The 20,101-nt window shown below is 40.1% G+C and overlaps 1 protein-coding gene across 1 annotated transcript in view; it reads left to right on the top strand.

The window, feature by feature from the left end:
* LOC104982305 (exocyst complex component 4) overlaps window positions 1-20,101 on the top strand; it is a 236,826-nt gene that overhangs the window by 99,330 nt on the left and 117,395 nt on the right. Inside the window, exon 4 of the mRNA XM_010831656.1 lies at window positions 16,672-16,850. Coding sequence (XP_010829958.1) covers window positions 16,672-16,850 — 179 coding nt within the window. The remainder of the gene's footprint in view (window positions 1-16,671; window positions 16,851-20,101) is intronic.

The raw sequence follows: 20,101 nt of genomic DNA, 5'->3' as shown, positions 1-20,101 counted from the left end.
GTTTCATCTGGAGAATCAAATGAGTGATATGTTTATTAAGACTGATTTTTGTTATTTTATGAGCTGTATGAACTCAGTGCTTAAAGAACAGCAATTTTGGTTCCAAATATTCTTTCCAAAGAGCAAGACAATTTCTAAGATTTTATTTGGCATGAGTTTTATATTAGATGCTTAATGAAAGAATCAGAATAAAAGCAGAAAACAGGTTTGTATTTTTACTTTGCATGGACCCTGCTAGTACTTCATGCTGCTGCTGCTGCTGCTGCTAAGTCGCTTCAGTCGTGTGCAACCCCATAGACGGCAGCCCACCAGGCTCTGCCATCCCTGGGTTTCTCCAAGCAAGAACAGTGGAGTGGGTTGCCATTTCCTTCCCCAGTGCATGAAGGTGAAAAGTGAAAGTGAAGTAGCTGAGTCCTGTCTGACTTTGAGTGACCCTATGGACTGCAGCCTACCAGGCTCCTCCGTCCATGGGATTTTCCAGGCAAGAGTACTGGAGTGGGGTGCCACTGCCTTCTCCACTAGGGCACGCGGGCTTCAGTAATTATAACATGGGCTTCAGTAGTTGTGGCTCCCAAACTCCAGAGCACAGGCTCAAAAGTTATGATACACAGGCTTATTTGCTCCAAGGCATATGGGATCTCCCCGGACCAGGGATTGAACCTGTGTCTCCTGTATTGGCAGGTGGATTCTTCACCACTGAGCCACCGGGGAAGCCCTCATTCACTCTTCAAATGAAAAACTAAAATAAAATGTGAAGAATGGTGAGCCAGTTGCCTTAATTGCAAGAAAATGCTTTCAGTGGCCTCCCAAAAGCTTATTCCTTTTGGAAGCTCACAGGTCTGAGTTCTAGTCCTCAGCACTGCCATTAATTAATCATTTTGTTTTATTTGGGGTTTGTCTTGGTCTTCACACCTCTTTACTTTCTTCCTCCTGCTGAGATTTAACAATTAATAGAAGTAGAAATCTTGTAGGCCTAGGAATGTGTTTAGATGTAAGCAAGTATCAGTATTAATAAAGTAGAACAAAATAAGTGTCAGAAAAATTCCACTTGGAAATGTCAAGGTTCTCAAAATAATATAAGCAATGACTTAAAAGGTTCTTGATAACTATAGCTATTGAAGAATCTTTATATAAATTTGAAGATCTGATGCAGGGGGGGAAAAGACTTTAGTTAACTCTAACAAAATGTTCATTAGAAGAGAGACATTTATTCTACTATCTCTGAAGACTTAATATGACTTTAAAAATATAATTATAAAAGGAAAGATGAATCAGAAAATATGAATATGTTGAATAAGTACAGGAGTAGAAAGTGCTTGGCAAGAATTTTTTTTTCTCCATAATACAAGATGAAGGTCATAGATGTATGTAGGACACAGACAGACAAGACCGGATGAGAAGCAGACTTAAATTTCAAAATTAAACAAAAAAGGTAATTAACTGGAGGCTCAGCTACAAACATATCAATTAATTTTCAAGATGATTGAATTAGGCACTTTGTTATTATATCAAAATGATATGACTCTTGTTAGCATAAGATTGGCAGTAAATGAAAAAAAATGTGAATCTCCTCTATGCAGTGCATAAATGCTGGTCTATTGAGACAGTTATTCGAGGATTATGATTATCTATTAGTACCATTAAAAAGTCAAAATACAGTATTTCTGCATTTTATTTTTTGTTTCATTTTAGGTCATGGAATTATTTAACTTTTTTTTTTATGTAGATACACATTTAATGCCATCCCTCTTTCTCTCATCTGGAGTCTTAATAAAATTTATAAGTTAACCCTTCCAATTTAGTCTTACCCAGCCCTTCAGAAAGTGAAGCTGAGAATGATGTTCTGTGACATTGTGTTGGTGGGCAGGATACCTGTTATCTCTCTGGGGTAGGAGCAGAAAGAGGTGTTCCTACAACAGGGGCAAACATGAATGAAATAGTCCATAGCCATCACTTGCTGTTCTCCCCCTAGGACCATCTCTACTGGTGGCTGCTCTCTGCTGCAGGCTTAATTCCCTGCCAGGTGAGGAAGGACTCTTGGCCTTCTCACCCCTGTCTTACTGAACCTTTTCAGGTTCCCAGTCTACCATGCTCTTTCCTCCCTCTATGTCTTTGCCCATGTCCATTCCTCTTCCTGCTCATTCCACCCCAGCTTCCTGTGCCTGTCCCATTCAGCTCTCAAGATACAGCTCAGGTATGAATTCCTCCAGCATCTCTGCCCCCGTAACCCTCTCCCTTTCTGCATCCCACCCTGCATCCCTCCTAGATTAGGAGCTCACAGTCCATGGGGGACTTAAATAAGAACTTAGAGCGTAGTGAGTACAGCTGCTAGAGGCAAAGATAATATATAAATGTATTGTAAAAGAGACCAATAGAAAAACTAAAAGTAATAACACAACTGCACTCTGAAGGGGAAATTGGTATAATCAGGGAGTTGCCAGAGGGACATAAATAATTCCCTACCAATCATGTCCTCACCTCATACATTCATAAAATGTATATATCAGTGAGTAGTGGTTTTCACAGATTACATAAAAAGATGGATGTAACATTGAAAGAATTAGAAACAGAATTTTTTTTTTTTTAAGTTGTAGGTGCTTCTTTCTGGGACGAAAGTCCAAGGTGAGAAGGGGTGGGACAGGGGATCACTGCTCATCGTTCTTGGCTATTTAACCATGACCAATAAGTACTGAGCTTTTAAATTTTTATTGGTTTAAAAATTTTTTTCCACACGTCCTCAAACCTTGTTATTATTCACTGCCAGTTCACCGGTTCTCCACAAATACAGTCATTCTAACCTCTCTTTATCCCTGAAAAAAAAAAAAAAAACTTAATCTGTCTGTATTTTTCTGCTAATTTTATGCAAAGCTTTACTCTTCTCTGTAGTAGTTTACTTTGACTTTGAGGTTCCCCTCTCTCTGTCTTCCTCCAAATCCCCCAGCAGTTCCCTAATCCCTTCCCCAGAGAGCTACCTTCAAAACATGACACTTGGTTGCTTAGCTCGAATCATTGCCATTGCTTGAAATCAACTGTTTAATGTCTCTGCTCTGAACAGATGTAAATTTTTTTTCCAAAGGAAATTGTATGGAAATTTGAGGAATAACCAGAATCATCAATAAGCTGAAATAGTTAATGAGGAAGTTCAATGGTATATACATTTTTACTTTTAAATCTGTCATCATTCTTGGTAGTTGAAAAACCAGAGTATATTTTCAATTAACAATAAGTAATTATTGGTTATTTTAATCTTATGTATTGATCATCTGTTTTGAAGCTTAAGAAATGTTCTTTTTTCTTTATTTTTATTGAAGTATGAGGTACAATGTTGATTCCTGTTGTACAGCAAAGTGATTCAGTTGTACATGCATATATATATTCTTCTAAAAATATTATTTTCCAAGAGATGTTCTATGGACATCTGTTGTTGTTTATAGGAATGCATAACTTACAGTGGCTCCTGGTGGAAAAACCACACACCTCTGGAAATCACAGCACCTACAGAAAAAAAAAAAAAAAAAAACAAGCTGGTACCTTATTGTGTATATCCCATGTTGCTTGACAACATCCTGCAAAGAAGACTTAGTAACCAGGCTTGTTGAGTGGCTTGGCTAAAGATGCATTCATGTTCCAAGCTAACAGAGCATTTCCCGTGCAACTTTGTTCCAAGTTGAGTTTATATCAAAACTCTGAGCGGTGCCATCAGCTTGAAAATAATGCACTACTTCGCAATTCATTCTTTTCTTGTTGTTAGCAAGTACCAGTTTTCATGGACATTTTCACTGACTTCACACACTGATATATCAGTTTCCTCATCTACTTGGGACAAAAACAGGTGTACAGAATGTGGAGAAAAGCCTGAGACTGAGCCCTGGCTTCCTGCCCTCCCCTGCCCCTACTTCTCCATATGTCTTAAGCCAGGTTCCCTCACTCCATCCCTCATCTATAGATGCCAACTTTTAAAAAATATGATTTTATTGAAGTTTAGTTGATTGGCAATGTTGTGTCAATTTCTGCTGTACCGCAAAGTGATTCAGCTATATATACATTCTTTCTCATATTCTTTTCCATTATGGTTTATCACAGGATATTGAACTGAATATATAGCTCCCCATGCTATACATTAGATCCTTGTGGCTTATCCGTTCTGTGTATAATAGTTTGAGTCTGCTAATGCCAAACTCCCAACCCATCCTTCCTCCAACACCCTCTTCCACTCGGCCGTCATGGTTCTGTTCTCTGTAAGTCTTGTTTCATATACCATTGTGTCATGCTTTAGATTCCACATATAAGTGATACTATCACATGGTGTTTGTCTTTTTCTTTATGACTTAATATGGTAAACTCTGGGTCCATCCAGATTGCTGCAAATGGCATCATTTCATTCTTTTTTATGGATGAGTCGTATTCCATTGTATATATACACCACGTCTTCTTTATTCAGTCATTTTTAGGTAGCTTCCATGTCTTGGCTATTGCAGATAGTGCTGCAGTGAGCACTGGGGTGCATGTATTTTTTCAAACTAAGAGTTTTGTCTGGATATATGCCCAGGAGTAGAATATCTGGGTCATATTTTCAATTTTTAAAATATTCTGGGTCTATTTTTAATTTTGGGAGGAATCTCCATACTGCTTTCTATAGTGGTTTTACCAGTTTACATTCCTACCAGCAGTACGGGAGGGCTTCCATTTCTCTACATCCTCTCCAGCACTTATTATTTGTAAACTTTTTATGATTCAGGTCATTTTGACATGTGTGAGGTGATACCTCGTTGGAGTTTTGATTTGTATTTCTCTAATGCTATCACTTCATGGCAAATAGATGGGGAAACAGTGGAAACAGTGGCTGACTTTATTTTTCTGGGCTCCAAAATCACTGCAGATGGTGATTGCAGCCATGAAATTAAAAGATGCTTACTCCTTTGAAGGAAAGTTATGACCAACCTAGACAGCATATTCAAAAGCAGAGACATTACTTTGCTAACAAAGGTCCATCTAGTCAAGGCTATGGTTTTTCCTGTGGTCATGTATGGATGTGAGAGTTGGACTATAAAGAAAGCTGAGTGCCGAAGAATTGATGCTTTTGAACTGTGGTGTTGAAGAAGACTCTTGAGAGTCCCTTGGACTGCAAGGAGATCCAACCAGTCCATCCTAAAGGAGATCAGTCCTGGGTGTTCATTGGAAGGACTGATGTTGAAGCTGAAACTCCAATACTTTGGCCACCTGATGCAAAGAGCTGACTCATTTGAAAAGACCCTGATGCTGGGAAGGATTGAGGGCCGGAGGAGAAGGGGGCGACAGAGGATAAGATAGTTGGATGGCATTGCTGACTCAATGGACATGGGTTTGGGTGGACTCAAGGAGTTGGTGATGGACAGGGAGGCCTGGTGTGCTGCGGTTCATGGGGTTGCAAAGAGTCGGACACGACTGAGCGACTGAACTGAATGCTTAGAGATGTTAAGCATCTTTTAATGTGCTTGTTGGCCATCTGTATATCTTTTGTGGAGAAATGTCTATTTAGGTCTTCTGCCCATTTAAAAAATGTTTTTGTTATTGAATTGTGTGAGATATTGTATATTTTGGAAATTAAGCCCTTGTATAAACACCCACCCTTGATTCTTGAGCCTGTATTCCCGTTGTGTGTGTGTGTGTGTGCGCACGTGTATGTGCACACATCCTTTAGCACGAGAGTTGAGTCTTCAAGAAAGTCCAATTCCATGATAAGAGGCAATTTTTATGTCTCTTGGTGAATCCCTAGGCAAAGAGAAATGTTAGAGTGACTGAAACTTGTGAGAGGCAGCATGGCTTGTGGCCCTGAGTAGTGAAAAAGAACAAAAACCAGCTCTGCTTCCATCATGGCTGCAGCTGTGCAGTGAGCACATCTCCTGCCATGGGCCTCAGTTTCTCTTTAAAATGATTCATAGAAGTTTGCCATCTTCAGGGGACACAGTCAAGGAACACATTCACAGAGCCAGATTTTAACGCAGCATTTTTCAAACTCTGGGTCACGGCATATTAGGGAACTGTGAAGTGATTCTAGGGGACTTTGAACCCACCACAGGACTAGGATGGAGCCTGAGTAATAGTAGATTCCTAGTAAATATCTGATAATGAAGGCATGGCTTGATAATAAATAAATAACCCAATTAAAAAATAATCTAAAAAAAATAATAATAATCTAAGGGTCAGAATTGCCACTTCTCTAAAGGAGATAACACAAATAATCAATAAGCATATGAAAAGATGCTCAGTATTATTAGCCATCAAGGAAATGCAAATCAAAACTAAAAGATACTACTTCATGTCCACTAAGATAACGATACTATAAAGATTGGTAATCACAAGTATTGGCAAGGATGTGAAAAATTGGAACCATTAAATACTATTGGTGAGAATATAAAATTTTGGAAAATAGTCTGGCATATTCTCAAAAGGTTAGAGTTAGTGTATGAGCTAGCAATTCCATTCCTAGTGTATACACCCAAGAGAAATGAAAACATACATCCATTTAGATGTGAATGTTTAGAGCAATATTATTCATAATAGCCAAATAATGGTAATAATCCAAATATCCATCAAGTGACGAACAGATAAAATGGGACATACCCAATGCAATACTTTTTGGTAATAAAAGAAATAGTATGCATGCTTCAATATGGATGAACCTTGAAACCATGTTAAATAAAAGAAGCCAGTCACAAAAGATGATATATTGTATGATTCCATTTATATGAATAGGAATTATACGTGAATATCTAGAATAGGGAGATCTATAAAGGCAGAAAGTAGATGAGTAATGACCTTGGGCTGGGGTTGGAAATAAATGAGAAGCCTGATTTCTTTTTTGGAGGAGATAAAAATGTTCTAGTTGTATGATTGTCTGATACTGTGAGTAAATTTTGTGGTATGTGAGTTCTATTTCAGTTGTTCAGTCGTTCACTTGTGTCTGACTCTTTGTGACCCCATGGACTGCAGCATGCCAGGCTTCCCATCTCCTTCCCTTCACCATCTCCTGGAGTTGCCTCAAATTCATGTCCATTAAGTGATACCATCCAACCATCTCATCCTGTGTCATCCCCTTTTCCTCCTGCCCTAAATTTTTCCCAGCATCAGGATCTTTTCCAATGCATCAGGTGGCCGAAGTACTGGACCTTCAGCTTCAGCCTCAGTCCTTCCAATGAATATTCAGGACTGATTTCCTTTAGGATTAACTGGTTTGATCTCCTTGCAGTCCGAGGGACTCTCGAGTCTTCTCCAACACCACAGTCCAAAGGCATCAGTTCTTTGGCACTCAGTCTTCTTTATTGTCCAGCTCTCACATCCATACATGACTACTAGAAAAACCATAACTTTGACTAGATGGACCTTTGTCAGCAAAGGGATGTCTCTGCTTTTAAATATGCTGTCTAGCTCTGTCGTAGTTACTCTTTCAGCATCTTTTAATTTCATGGCTACAGTCACCATCCACAGTGATTTTAGAGCCCTAGAAAATAAAGTCTGTCACTGTTCCCATTGTTTTTCCATCTATTTGCTAGGAAGTGACGGGACTGGATGCCATGTTCTTTGTTTTTTGAATGTTGAGTTTTAAAAAAAAATTTATCAAAAAAAAAAAATGCCCATGACCGAGCCCCACCTGTGACCAATTAAATAAAAATTTCTACAAGTCAAATTTGGCATCAGGTATTTTGTTTAAGCTTCCCTAGTTAAGTTTTTAATGTCTAGCCAGGATTATGGCTTCTGGTTTAGACTATTTTCCAAGATCCATCTCGGTATTAAAGCACCATGATTCCTTGAGTCTAGTGTTTTATGTTTGTCCCAGTGAACAAGGTGATTTAAAAGCACAAGGGAATCAACTGGTGGTCACCCCCTCAACACACCTTAATAATAGTCATGGTTAATTTCTTTGGCTGACATCTTTGAGTATGCAACCCAGAAACTCCAATTTCCCTGTAACCAAAAAAATTTGTATTTGTATGTGCGTGTACACACACACACACACACACACACACATATTTATTTGGCAAGTGTATCAAGAGTATTGCAAGTTTCTAAATCATGGACAGACAGTAAACAAAGAAAGCAAATGACAAATCCTTGATTGTGCTTACTGAAAGAGGAGACACTTTTCTGAAGAGGAGCAATTACTTATTAAACATGAAAAATAGCTACTCACATGATCATCTCTGATGAAAACCATTGAAGGACAGACTTAGTGATGAGTTTTAGCAGTCTCTAGGAAGAAAAAAATACTATAATCGATAACTAAGCTGTTTTATGCCTTCCTATTTTTGAGGGCTTAGCCAGGATCATTTTAGAAAGGCAGTTTTTGAAGACCTGAGTAAAGAACTCTTCAGAATGGTTACCACCTCCATTATTTTTGACACTGACAAATTAGACAGGTTTTGAAAGTGTTGAAGATTGAGCAGTTGTAAAAAGCAGGAGTGATAGATGGAAGTATCATTGTCACATCTCATAAGAATCACTCGGTTTTATTAGGAATTTAGGTAGGTGACCTAACCTTTTTATAGCCTTCATCAGTTTAAGCTCTGACAGATAATAGTGAAGTGATCTTTACAGGTTATCTTAACATGTCTCAGTTTCTCTACCTATAGAACAGAACTAATTAATCCCATGCCAAAGAATTTAATCAACTTCCAACTGCCTTGAATATGGTCAGACATCTTACTAGGTCTGGTATAAGTCAAGGTCTTTCCCAGAAAACAGAAATCCCTTCAAGTCATCCCTTTTCATTAGAAAAGACCCTAATGCTGGGAAAGATTGAAGGCTGGAGGAGAAGGGGACAACAGAGGATGAGATGGTTGGATGGCATCACTGACTCAATGGACATGAGTTTGAGGAAACTCAGGGAAATGGTGAAGGACAGGGAAGCCTGGCGTGCTGCAGTCCATGGGGTTGCAAAGAGTCGGACACGACTGAGCTACTGAACAACAACCAAATTCCCTTAACTTGGACTTCCCTGGTGGTTCAGTAGTAGAGAATCTGCCTGTCAGTGCAGGAGATGCAAGTTTGATCTCTGAGTCGGGAAGATGCACTGGAGAAGGAAATGACAACCCACCCCAGTGTTCTTTCCTGGGAAATCCCATGGATAGAGGAGCCTGGCAGATTACAGTCCATGGTGTCGCAAAAGAGTTAGACGTAACTTACCAACTAAACGACGACATTCCCTTAAATTCCTTCAAGTTGGATTTAAATGGAGAGAATTGGTTTCATAGGAGAATGAGGATCTGAGTGTCGAACAGGGGACATTAAGAGAACCCATAGAGCCCCTTCTCACAGAAGCCTCTGCCTCCCTTTAGCTGGAGGGCCAAGGGGAAGAGGTTTTTACTGGAACACAAATTAGTCAAAGGAATTGGAGCATGGTAGATGCTAAAACCAAGAAGGAGATGCGTCTGTTGCTGGAGACATCACTTGAGGCAGAGGGGAGGGAAAGAACAGAAAAGCCCTGGATTCCCCTTTCCCTTTAGCCCTCAGTTTCCCATCAGGGTCCCCTGTGGTCAGAACCTGGAACACAGCCTGCAGAGAGTCAGCCCCTGACTCCAGATATAGAGCAGAGCAAAAGTGAGGAATGGGTCTTAGGGAAGACAAGCCTAGGGCTTTCAGGGTTCACCCCTTTTTTTCTGTATCTGTTAAAACTTGGTATTTCTGCCTAATACAAGGTTAACAATTCTCATATAAGGGCATACCACCACCATGGGATTCTCCAGGCAAGAATACTGGAGTGGGTAGCCATTCCTTTTCCAGGGGATCTTCCTGACCCAGGGATCAAACCCGGACCTCCTGCATTGCAGGCAGATTCTTTACCATCTGAGTCACCAGGAGCTATTGGTACTATGGCCCTGGAAATACTAAAAGGGGTTCCAGTGAATCTGATGTAGTGCCCTCTGCCTTTATTGCATAGAAGCAACTAAATTTGCCCTTGGCAATTGAGATCAGTCCTTCCAGGCATCAAAGTGACCCCTTTCTCCACCTGTTGTTCAGTAGTGTGAGAAACCTGAAATAGCCAGATGACAGTCTCTCTTTCCCATGTAATTTAGTCATTGTTGTATTTTCTGGTGGAAGCATTCCTTCCTGAGTGCCTCGAGACCAGTTTAGCCCAAAGCTGTGAGAGCAGTAACAGAACCTCCATGCATGGTTTTAATAATGAGAAGAGAGATCATTCCTACTTCTAACCCTTGGGTTTCTAGATCCATATTTTCTTGGGGGAAAATAAAACAGCACTATATATTGGTCTCTAGGTCAAAGTACTCCAGCCTTGTAAAAGTTGTCTCCCAACTGGACCGTAGATGAATCTTGCATCAGCCATTTTCACCCAAGAAGTTTCTTGGCCAGAAACATTGTTGAATAGGATATCATGATTGCGAATAAGAGCTTGAGTGAATCTCCTGATAATGGTGCTGCTAGAAACACTTCAGTTCAGGAGAGCAATTCCGTGCTCCGTGTGGGTACAGCACTGCCCCCTCCGGGACACAAGGAGTCTGGTGACCTGCTTCTCCATCTGAGCCCGGCTGTGTCTTCCCCTTGCTGTCTTCTGGATCACAGGGGACTTTGGGCAGTGTTTCCTGTTTGTGGGAGAAGTATTCTTACAGCAGAGTCAGCAAAGGGAAGCGTGGTACTAACAGAAGACTTGGAGAATGGAGAGGGTCTGAGCATATATGATATGCGGTCAACTATAGCCTCGATCTGCAAATCGCTTTGAAACTATTTGTGCTATTTCCTTCATAAGCACCATTTAGTCTGCTGAAAGTGTACTTTCTTTTTTTTCCTTCCTAAGATTTCAGGGAAAAAAAACAATTACTTAATGACTAAATGGAGACAGTTTGCGGCATCTTTGGCAAACTTCTCTTAAACGAATTCTTGTCAGCTAGATCTCTTGAAAGATTATGATTGTGTGGTAAGATTGAGTTAAACAGGTTTTACACTCTCGGCAAAATTCTCTTAAATGGATTCTTGTCAGATTCAGGCTCTTTAAAGATTACAATTGTGTGGTAAAATAAAACGTAACAGGTTTAACACTCTTCCTTCAGTTTCTTAGGCTTCTGTGAGTGCGTTGGCCTACTGATGATTAAAGTGACTTCTCAGATAGGGTTCAGTGACTGAACCAGTGAGTGCTGGGTTCTGATGTCTGTTCCTGGGTATGCCAGATAATCTTTGGGCCATAACTGAACACTTCTTACTTCATCTTCTCCAGGTAATGATTTACTCTGCTGCCCATTTCACACAAACATATGTAATACCTTCGTTAAATAATGTGCTTTCATAATAAGAAGAAGATGAAGGCTAAATAAAAATTCAGATCTAGAAAGAGGAAACACTGCTGACCCGGATGCTGGCAGGCAATCATCCTGACAGTGAGACCTCTGAGGCAGACGCTGACCACCATCTTTTTTTTTTTTTAAACGTATTTTTAAAAATTGAAGTATAGTTGATGTACAATGTTTCAGGTGTACAGCAAAGTGATTCAGGTATAGATACAGATGATTCTTAGATTCTTTTCCATCAGAGGTTATTTCAAGATACAGAATGTAGTTCCCTATACTATACAGGAGGTCCTTCTTTATCTATTTTATATACAGTAGTGTGTATCTGCTAATCCCAAATTCCTGATTTATCCCCACCCCCTTTCCCTTTTGGTAACCATAAATTTATTTTCTATGTCTGTGTGTCTCTCTGTTATGTAAATAAGTTCATTTGTATTACTTTTATAAGTGATACTTTATGATGTTTGTCTTTCTGACTTACTCAGTATGATAATCTCTAGAGCCATCCATGTTGCTGCAATTGGCTGTATTTTACTTTTTTATGGCTGAGTAAGATTCATATATAGATATACACGCCACATCTTCCTCATCCATTCCACGGTTGGTGGACACTTAGGTTGTTGCCATGTCTTGGCTATTGTAAATTCTACCGCTAAGAACATTGGGGTGCGTGTACCTTTTCGAATACACAAATAGAGTTTTGTCTGGATATGTTCCCAGGTGTGGGATTACTAGATCATATGATATGTCTATTTTTTTTTTTTTAAGGAACCTGCAAACTGTTCTCCACAGTGGCTGCACCAAATTACATTCCCACCTACAGTGTGGAAAGGATCCCTACTGACTGCAGGCTGAGCAGGCCTGGAGCCACGGTCCAAACCAGACTTGAGACCAACCAAACTTGCCTTCACTTTGGCTCAAATAACTGCAATACCCTTGGTGCATCCGTTTGAAAGGTTTTTCTCACTTGTAGGGTTTTCAGTTTTTCGTTTTTAATTATAAAGTAAATGTGTCCTTTGGAGAAAGTATAGAAAATACAGAGAAGCACACAGCATAATCAAGTCATGCAACATTTTGACTGATACATATCCAATCTTATTTCGGTTCACATAGATACATAATTCTGTTCCTTTTATATATACAATGCATACAGTTTTATAACAGTTTATTTTACTCATTTGCATATTATGGCTAAAAGTATGCAATATCAAGCTTTTTTCTGTGGTACCATGTATTAATAATTTCTTTTTTTTTTTAATAATTTCTAATGATTGCATAGTTTTCCATAGTGTGGATATGCCATAATTTATTTAATAAATTAGAGGGTATAGGAAAAAAAATCTGTAGTTGAGCAGCTAGAGCCATCCCCTTAAGGTTATTGTAACACTTAAAAACCGTCCACCAGACTCTTGGACACACACGAATCCTCGAAGGTATGATTTTTCGTGCGAAATGGCTCTAGCTGTCAATCATTTATTCTCCATGTCATGGTTGTGGTGCTCTCTCCAGGTTATTAGGGGGTGATTATGGATTCCTGTCAAATGAGATGTCTACTATGTATTCAACACGAGGCAGTTTGTATTTTTCTCCGTCTATTGCTTTCCCGTCGGAGGGAGTTAAGCAAATCTGTGAGCCAAAGGGGAATGGGATAGGTGTCGAGTGCTGGCAGCGCGCAGCAGACATGCCCTAAGCCCAGAGATCCCCAGATAAGAAGATTAGACTGCTACATAAATACATTTGTCTTGATTGTCACTTTCCACCCAGGGTTACACCTACATGCATAAAAATGGCTCCAAGCCTATTTTTTCAAAGCCAGTTTGCCTCCCTTGTTGCTTTTTAACCACCCAGCTCAGAGGCATTTTTTTGTGTGTTATATCTATCAAAGATGATTAAGGGACTGAGAGAGTTGATGTAGAAGGACGGATTGAGAAAACTAAATATTTACAGCTTGACTGAGTGACAGCCAAGGGGTAGATATTATGACTGTCTGCTGGGCTCAAATCATGGAGGAGATATTGTTTTGCCTTCCCCAGTAACTCGATTGTAGGGATATCTAAATTCAGGGAAAGTTTTCTGCAGATGACATCACTTATGCTAATTAGATAATTGTGTCAGTTGAAATTACATTTCACTGCTAGTAGCAGAAACTTGGAATAGCAGTGGCTTAGACAAATAAGGTTTCATTTTCTCTCCTGTTATAACACGAAGCCCAGAAATGTATCATCTGGGGCAGCATGGCAGTTCAATGATGTCATTGGTGCCTCTGTGTCCTCCTGCCTTTAGCTCTGTTATTCCCAGGGTGGTTTTCATACTCAAGGTCACCTGCTATTTGAAGAAGAGCTACTGCGGCTTCACTCTTCACGGCTGCACTCAGAAAGAGGGAGGCAAAAGAAATCCCTGCCATTAAGACTGCTTGGAAGAACTTTCTCAGAAGCCCATTTCCTGATCCCAATTTATGTCTCATTGACCGCCACATCCACAAGAGAGGCTGGGAAAGTGAGCAGGGTTTTGGTTTGGTTTGTTTTGATTTTACATTGGGGACGTTGCTTCCTGCAGTCAAGATCCTTTGACCGAGAAGGTGTGGCAGCCTGGCGGTCTAGTAGGCAGCCGGTGGTTTCTGTCACAGTGACTTACCTCTTCAAGATTCTGAGAAGTCTGGACTCTGAGACATGGCAACATTTGCTATGATGTTACAAGGTTCCATTTGTAAAACTAGCCCTTGCTATCTAATTTATTTACTTCTGATCACTCATCTATTTCAATTTATTCATCACAGCATACCCTGGGTTGACAGTAAATAAACCCGTGATCTCAACAGACTTAAGAATAATAATGACTACAGCTTATTAGCTTTCATCCAGTTCCATGCACTGTGTTTTGCATTTAACTTTACCTGAATGATTTGCTTCAAAATATTCCAAGGGGGATGGAGAGTAGATCTGAATAAATGAACCAGTACTCACCATGTGAAAGTGAGAGTGTTAGTAACTCAGTCGTGTCCGACTCTTTGCAATCCTATGGACTGTAGCCTGCCAGGCTCCTCTGTCCATGGGATTCTCCAGCAAGAATACTAGAGTGGGCAGCCATTCCCTTCTCCAGGGGGTCTTCCCAACCCAGGAATCCAACTGGTGTCTCCTGCATTGCTGGCAGATACTTTACCATCAGAGCCACCAGGAACCACCATGGGTTGCTAGTAATTAAAGCTGAGCAATGGCTACAGGGGAGGTGATTATATATATGCTTTGCTCTACTTTATAATAATGGAAAATTTCCCAGTGAAGATCTTTAAATCACTTCATCAGCTTCTTACATTATTTCGTATGAGGGCAGTACTATTAGCCCTAGCTAACAATGCTCAGGGCAGTTAAGCAGCATCACACAGCAAGTGAGTGGCAGTTTGAGGACTCAGACCCAGGTTTGCCTGACTTAGAAACCTGTGCTGTAACCCTTATTATTCAAAGAGAGTGTGTCTCCCAGGTAAGGAAACTGAAACTTATTAGAAATTCAGACTTCTGAGTCCCATCAAGACCTATTACATGACCCTGACGTTTCTTTTGTGTGCCTACCCAAAGTTCCCATGCTCTGTCCACAGCAGCGTTATTGCCTCCGTAGCCACTGCTTACCCAACTCAATCAACTGTGACTTTTCCTTAAAAAAATACAGCCCTCTTTTAGGGAGAGGACATAGGTACACCTGTGACTGATTCATGTTGATGTTTGGCAGAAACCAACACAATACTATAAAGCAATTACCCTTCAATTACAAATAAATTAATTTTAAAAAGTTACCCTCCTTTGAAACAAGAAGTCTTATCATGAGCCACTCTTTAGTAGCATTTAATAACAATTTAATAAGCATTTAATTCAGAGCAGTTACTTCTTTCAACGTTGAGCGTCCGCCTTTAGTGCTGGGCACTGCATGCCTGTATGTCAATTAAGCATGGTTCTGACCATATTGTCAGCTGCTAATAATCACTGCTTGCTTGAAACTTACTTTGGTTTGTTCTTAAGTAATACTCTTGCTTCTGTTCACTTAAGGTATTGTGAGTTTTAAACACTTTGGGGCTTATAGAAAACTCCAGGCACCTGTTCTCACCATCTCTATTTACCTGTGTGTACCTTTTCCAAAAAGAAATTTTTTTTCCATAACATTTTCAGTCATCTTGTATCATTTCAGCCATGTTTTTGAAAGAAAGAGAAATATGGGTTAGTTTTTATGTATCATGCAGCTGAAACACTTAACCGTATGAGCCTCCATCCCTCCTTTTGTACAGTGGCTGAGTCACTTCCAATGTCATTCTTCTTTAACCTCATGTAACTTGATTTTTCAACCCATCCCCTCCCCCCACAAGAAAACCACAGAAACATTTTGAAGACACTGGACTGTATAGGAAATGCGCTTGATTATATTTTCCAGCCAGTTAAAGGATCCCTCACTGATTTGTACTGGTTTCTCTATCCAAATAGTGAATGCCTTGATGTTTTATAGCTTCCTTGCCTCCAATCCTTTTTAGAACAAGGAGAAGATTCTTGAGAGTCCCTTGGAAAGCAAGGAGATCAAATTAGTCAATCCTAAAGGAAATCAACCCTGAATATTCATTGGAAGGACAGATGCTGAAGCTGAAACTCCATTACTTGGACCACCTGCTGCAAAGAGCCAACTCATTGGAAAAGACCCCGATGCTGGGAAAGATTGAAGGCAGGAGGACAAAGGGATGACAGAGGATGAGATGCTTGGATGGCATCACCGACTCGAGATGAGTTTGAGCGAGCTCTGGGAGATGTTGAAGGACAGGGAAGCCTGGCGTGCTGCAGTCCATGGGGCTGCAAAGAGTCGGACACGACTGAGCGACTGAGCAACAAGCACAAAATGAATCAATGAATAAGGCCTGTCATCCATTTCAACTATAATCTACTTTCTTAAAGAGATTGGACCCTGTTTGCTTTTGAACAGCTTAAAACATTTTCTAGCTGCCAAGTTAATATGGCTGTTTCATATATTATAATCGCCTTCAAACCATGTATATACTTAACACCCTAAGCTATTATTCAGCTTCCATAGCAGAAGAGGCAAAAGGAAAACCTACAAAAGGGCAGGTGTTGAAGCCATCCTCAAGGACTGTCACTGTATAATCAGGCCCACCCTGGTTGGAGTACAAGCATCAGGGTCTTCGTTCTTCCAATAACTCTTTCTCTTACAACAGGAGAAAGTATATGCATATGATAATGCCAGTATATGTATATTATGATGTTCTGACAAAACAGAATGTAGGAAAAACAGCATGCTATAAGATAGTGATGATAACAACCATCTTTGCTAGACAAGCATTAGAAAGTCTTGCCCCCTCTGTCTTTTCCAGACTGTAAGTAAAGTGTGCTTCTGATTTGTTGTGCAGGGCAGCATTTGGCAAGGAGTCGGAAGTTCTTATTGGGAACCTGGGTGATAAATTAATCCCTCCACAAGACATCCTCTGTGACGTCAGCGACCTCAAAGCCTTGGCCAACATGCACGAGAGCTTGGAGTGGTTAGCAGGCCGAACAAAGTCAGCTTTCTCCAGTCTTTCTACATCCCAGAGTAAGTATTGGTGGGGTGGATCTTGTGGGGACAGCTGAGAAACTAGGCTGAGTACATTCATTTGAAATGAGAGAGTGTCTACACGTCTCTGTATGGGCACATGTCCAAACTGTCAGAAGATCCGTGCAAGGATTCTTCTTGTGCTGAGCCTCTGGTACTTTGTGGTTCTGTGAAATGAAGAAATCTTGACTTCTGTGTGTTGGGGCATGGGAAGTCAAAAAAGGTCCATGTTAGCATAGCTTGACATTAAACCTTAGAAACCCAGAATCATGTAAGATAGAAACACTATGTCTCAAGAACAGAAAGCAGTATATTTTGTCCTCCTTACGATTTCTCAAGGGTAGAAACTATGTCTCGGAGCTCAAAGTTGTGTATTTGGTTGATGTTTTCATTTTAATTGATAGAAAAGAAATGAAAAGTATCTAAAAAGACAATTATATTGATAGAAATGGTTAATGTGCTAGAAAACAATGAGAAAAACAGTTATTCTAGGTAAGAGATGGCTAAAAGATAACCTCATTATACATTTCAGGGGAATTAAGGCATAGGGTCTGAAGTGAAAATAGGAAACCTGTTTTTCTATCAAGGAGCAATGATCAGTTATTTCAAAATAATTTCGAAACTTTGGTACACAAAATTTATTCATTAAGTATAACATAAATACTTTTTAAAAGCATTAGTTAAGAAGTGTTAAACAGTTAAAATAAAGGCAAAGAAAAAACGATAATGCAGAAGGAATAAAGGAGATGGCAGATTTGAACGCATGAATGGAGGGACAAAAAACAGGATAGAAAATAGCAAAATAACAGCAAGAACATGAAAGAAACTAAATCAGCTCTGAAGTTAATATTAGACTGAACTGTTAGAAGATTATTAAAGGAAAAGCTTATATTATTTGGACTGTGAACTTCAAAGACAGTTATTTTTTATCACTGTCTCTTGAAAAGTTATTATTACTTGATGAACCATGATTTCCAGACCCAAGAGGGAGAAGATGTGGATGAAATAAACTAGAGTAAATTATTTCCTGAAACACGAGTCTCACGGGCAGAGTCTAGGAGACTTTTGAATGCTCACTACTTACGATCTCCCGCAGGTTGTGTAGCTGTCCTGGGGGTCAGCAGGGGGTGAGAAAGAAGGATGGAAGGGAGGGGGCTTTTGATGTTAGGTATTCTGCTTTAGAAATCTCATTAAAATACTGCTCTTTGATATTTTTATTTTTATACTTTTATTATAGAAAATATTGCTTTTAGCTGATAATAAAATTGTACGTGTTTACTCTTAGAAATATATTCATCTACTATGGATAACTTGGGTGCAGTATTAGTCTGAGCAGACTCTGCCTAAGTGGATACCCTTGAGAGGCTTTCAACTTTATGATCCCTTCAGATCACGGAACCTGTCATGAGTAGAAGTTGAAATTAGCCATTTTATCTCCCAGACTCACCTCACTCCACCACCACCACCAACAAAAAAACCAGGGAGGAGCTGACTTTCCCTTTTGTTCCTTGCAAAATAAACAGCTCTGAAGAGGAACCCAATGCTTCCCGTCCCAGTTTCCTTTGACTCTTGAAACGTAGGGCTGCTTGGGCTGGTGTGTTAGTGATGACTGGAAGGAGTCCTCTCGTTTGGTGGGTCATCCAAGTCTAATATTTAATAATGCAGTCTCTTACTTTGGCAGCACAGCAGTCCAGATTTCTATTCTAAAAGGGTTCCACAAGGCAAAATAGGTTCCACACAGCCTCTACAGCAAGCCACTGAGTGATCCACACGGGCTAACCTGGCTTCAACTATTCTCAAAAAGGGAAAGACATGCTCTCAGAGTTATGCTCAACTCTGTAATTGCACCATTTCGCTGTTGTGTTCATGTCACTAAGAGTCCCTGGTACAGTTGATGTCTAATTCATGCCTTCTATCATCTCTGGTTTTCTGACAAAGATCTCTCGTACCACGCCCGTTAATACCTCTCGTATGCTCAATTCCATTTTATAATATAAGTTGTACCCTCTCGGTTCCTTTCAGGGTGATTATTCCACCCAGTGAGTGATTTAAGTGACTGTCAGCATTTTGACGATCAGCGCAAAACCCGAGTGAACTGTAATCACTAGTTATGTTGTCTTTGTTAAAACAAAGCATCAAGCAAGCGTGGTTTATTCTGTTAGCAACATGCCTCGCTCACCCACACTCGTCTAGTCTTCGAATTCCCAGCAGAGATGCCCATTGCTGTTTATAATTTGAACAAAGCAGGGGATTCTCTGATAATGGGTTACTTTGATTGTTCCATGTCAGTGTGACTTTAGAAGGGGAATCAGGAACAGCTCTTTATATTCTTTTGAAAAGTGAACCACATGATTACCTCAACAAAAGTATTGCCAAGTCTGGAGACTCGATAGCATGAGGAAAATGCCAGCCCTTTGTCTAGCATTCCCAGAGACTCAGGTGGGGGAAAGTCAAGAAAAGAAGTATAGAAGTTTATTTTTTGTCCACATCTGTTCAACTATTTTGGATGATAATACTGTGCCTTATTATAATTAAGGTACATGGAGAAAGTTTGCAGAAAATTATTTTCATAGTAAAAAACAATCTCTTTAGATACTATAACAGGATTCTCCTCCTGTTCAATATAAAGACATGAAATATTTCAAGTAGAGGAGAATGGCAGAGCATGGCTGGCCATGTGCCCAGAATATAAGAGTTGACCCTTTTTTCAAAGATGGTTTTTCCGTCTCTTCTACTATTTTGTTTTCCTTACACTTAGGAGAGTCTCCTTACCTCATGTAGATCTTAACTGCACCAAAGACACTGCTCCTTTTTCATCCCTCCACAGTCCTTTGTTCCTGCTCCATTTCTCCCAGTACTCTCCTGCTCAGTCTTCCTTCAACGTATTCTACTTAAAATTCTTTGTGTTGAGTGCTCAGTTACTTCAGTCGTGTCTGACTTTTTGTGACCCCATGGACCGTAGCCCACCAGGCTCCTCTGTCCGTGGGATTTCCCAGGCATGAAGACTGGAGTGGATTGCCATTCCCTCCTCCAGGGCATCTTCCCGACCCAGGGATCAAACCCATGTTTCCTGCATCTTCTGCATTGCAGGCAGATTCTTTCCTACTGAGCCACCTGGGAAGCCTGGTGACAGTCACAGCCCAATTAAAGGACCAAAAAAATTCTTTGATTTATAAAACCAGTAAATCAAAGGCTTCAGATGTGGCTGAACGCAGAGGTTCACAAGATAACAGGACATAACAGACCTGTTT

Source organism: Bison bison, unplaced genomic scaffold, assembly GCF_000754665.1.
Source record: "Bison bison bison isolate TAMUID 2011002044 unplaced genomic scaffold, Bison_UMD1.0 scf7180017864530, whole genome shotgun sequence".
Lineage (NCBI taxonomy): Eukaryota > Metazoa > Chordata > Mammalia > Artiodactyla > Bovidae > Bison > Bison bison.
This window is presented reverse-complemented; position numbering and strand designations above follow the sequence as displayed.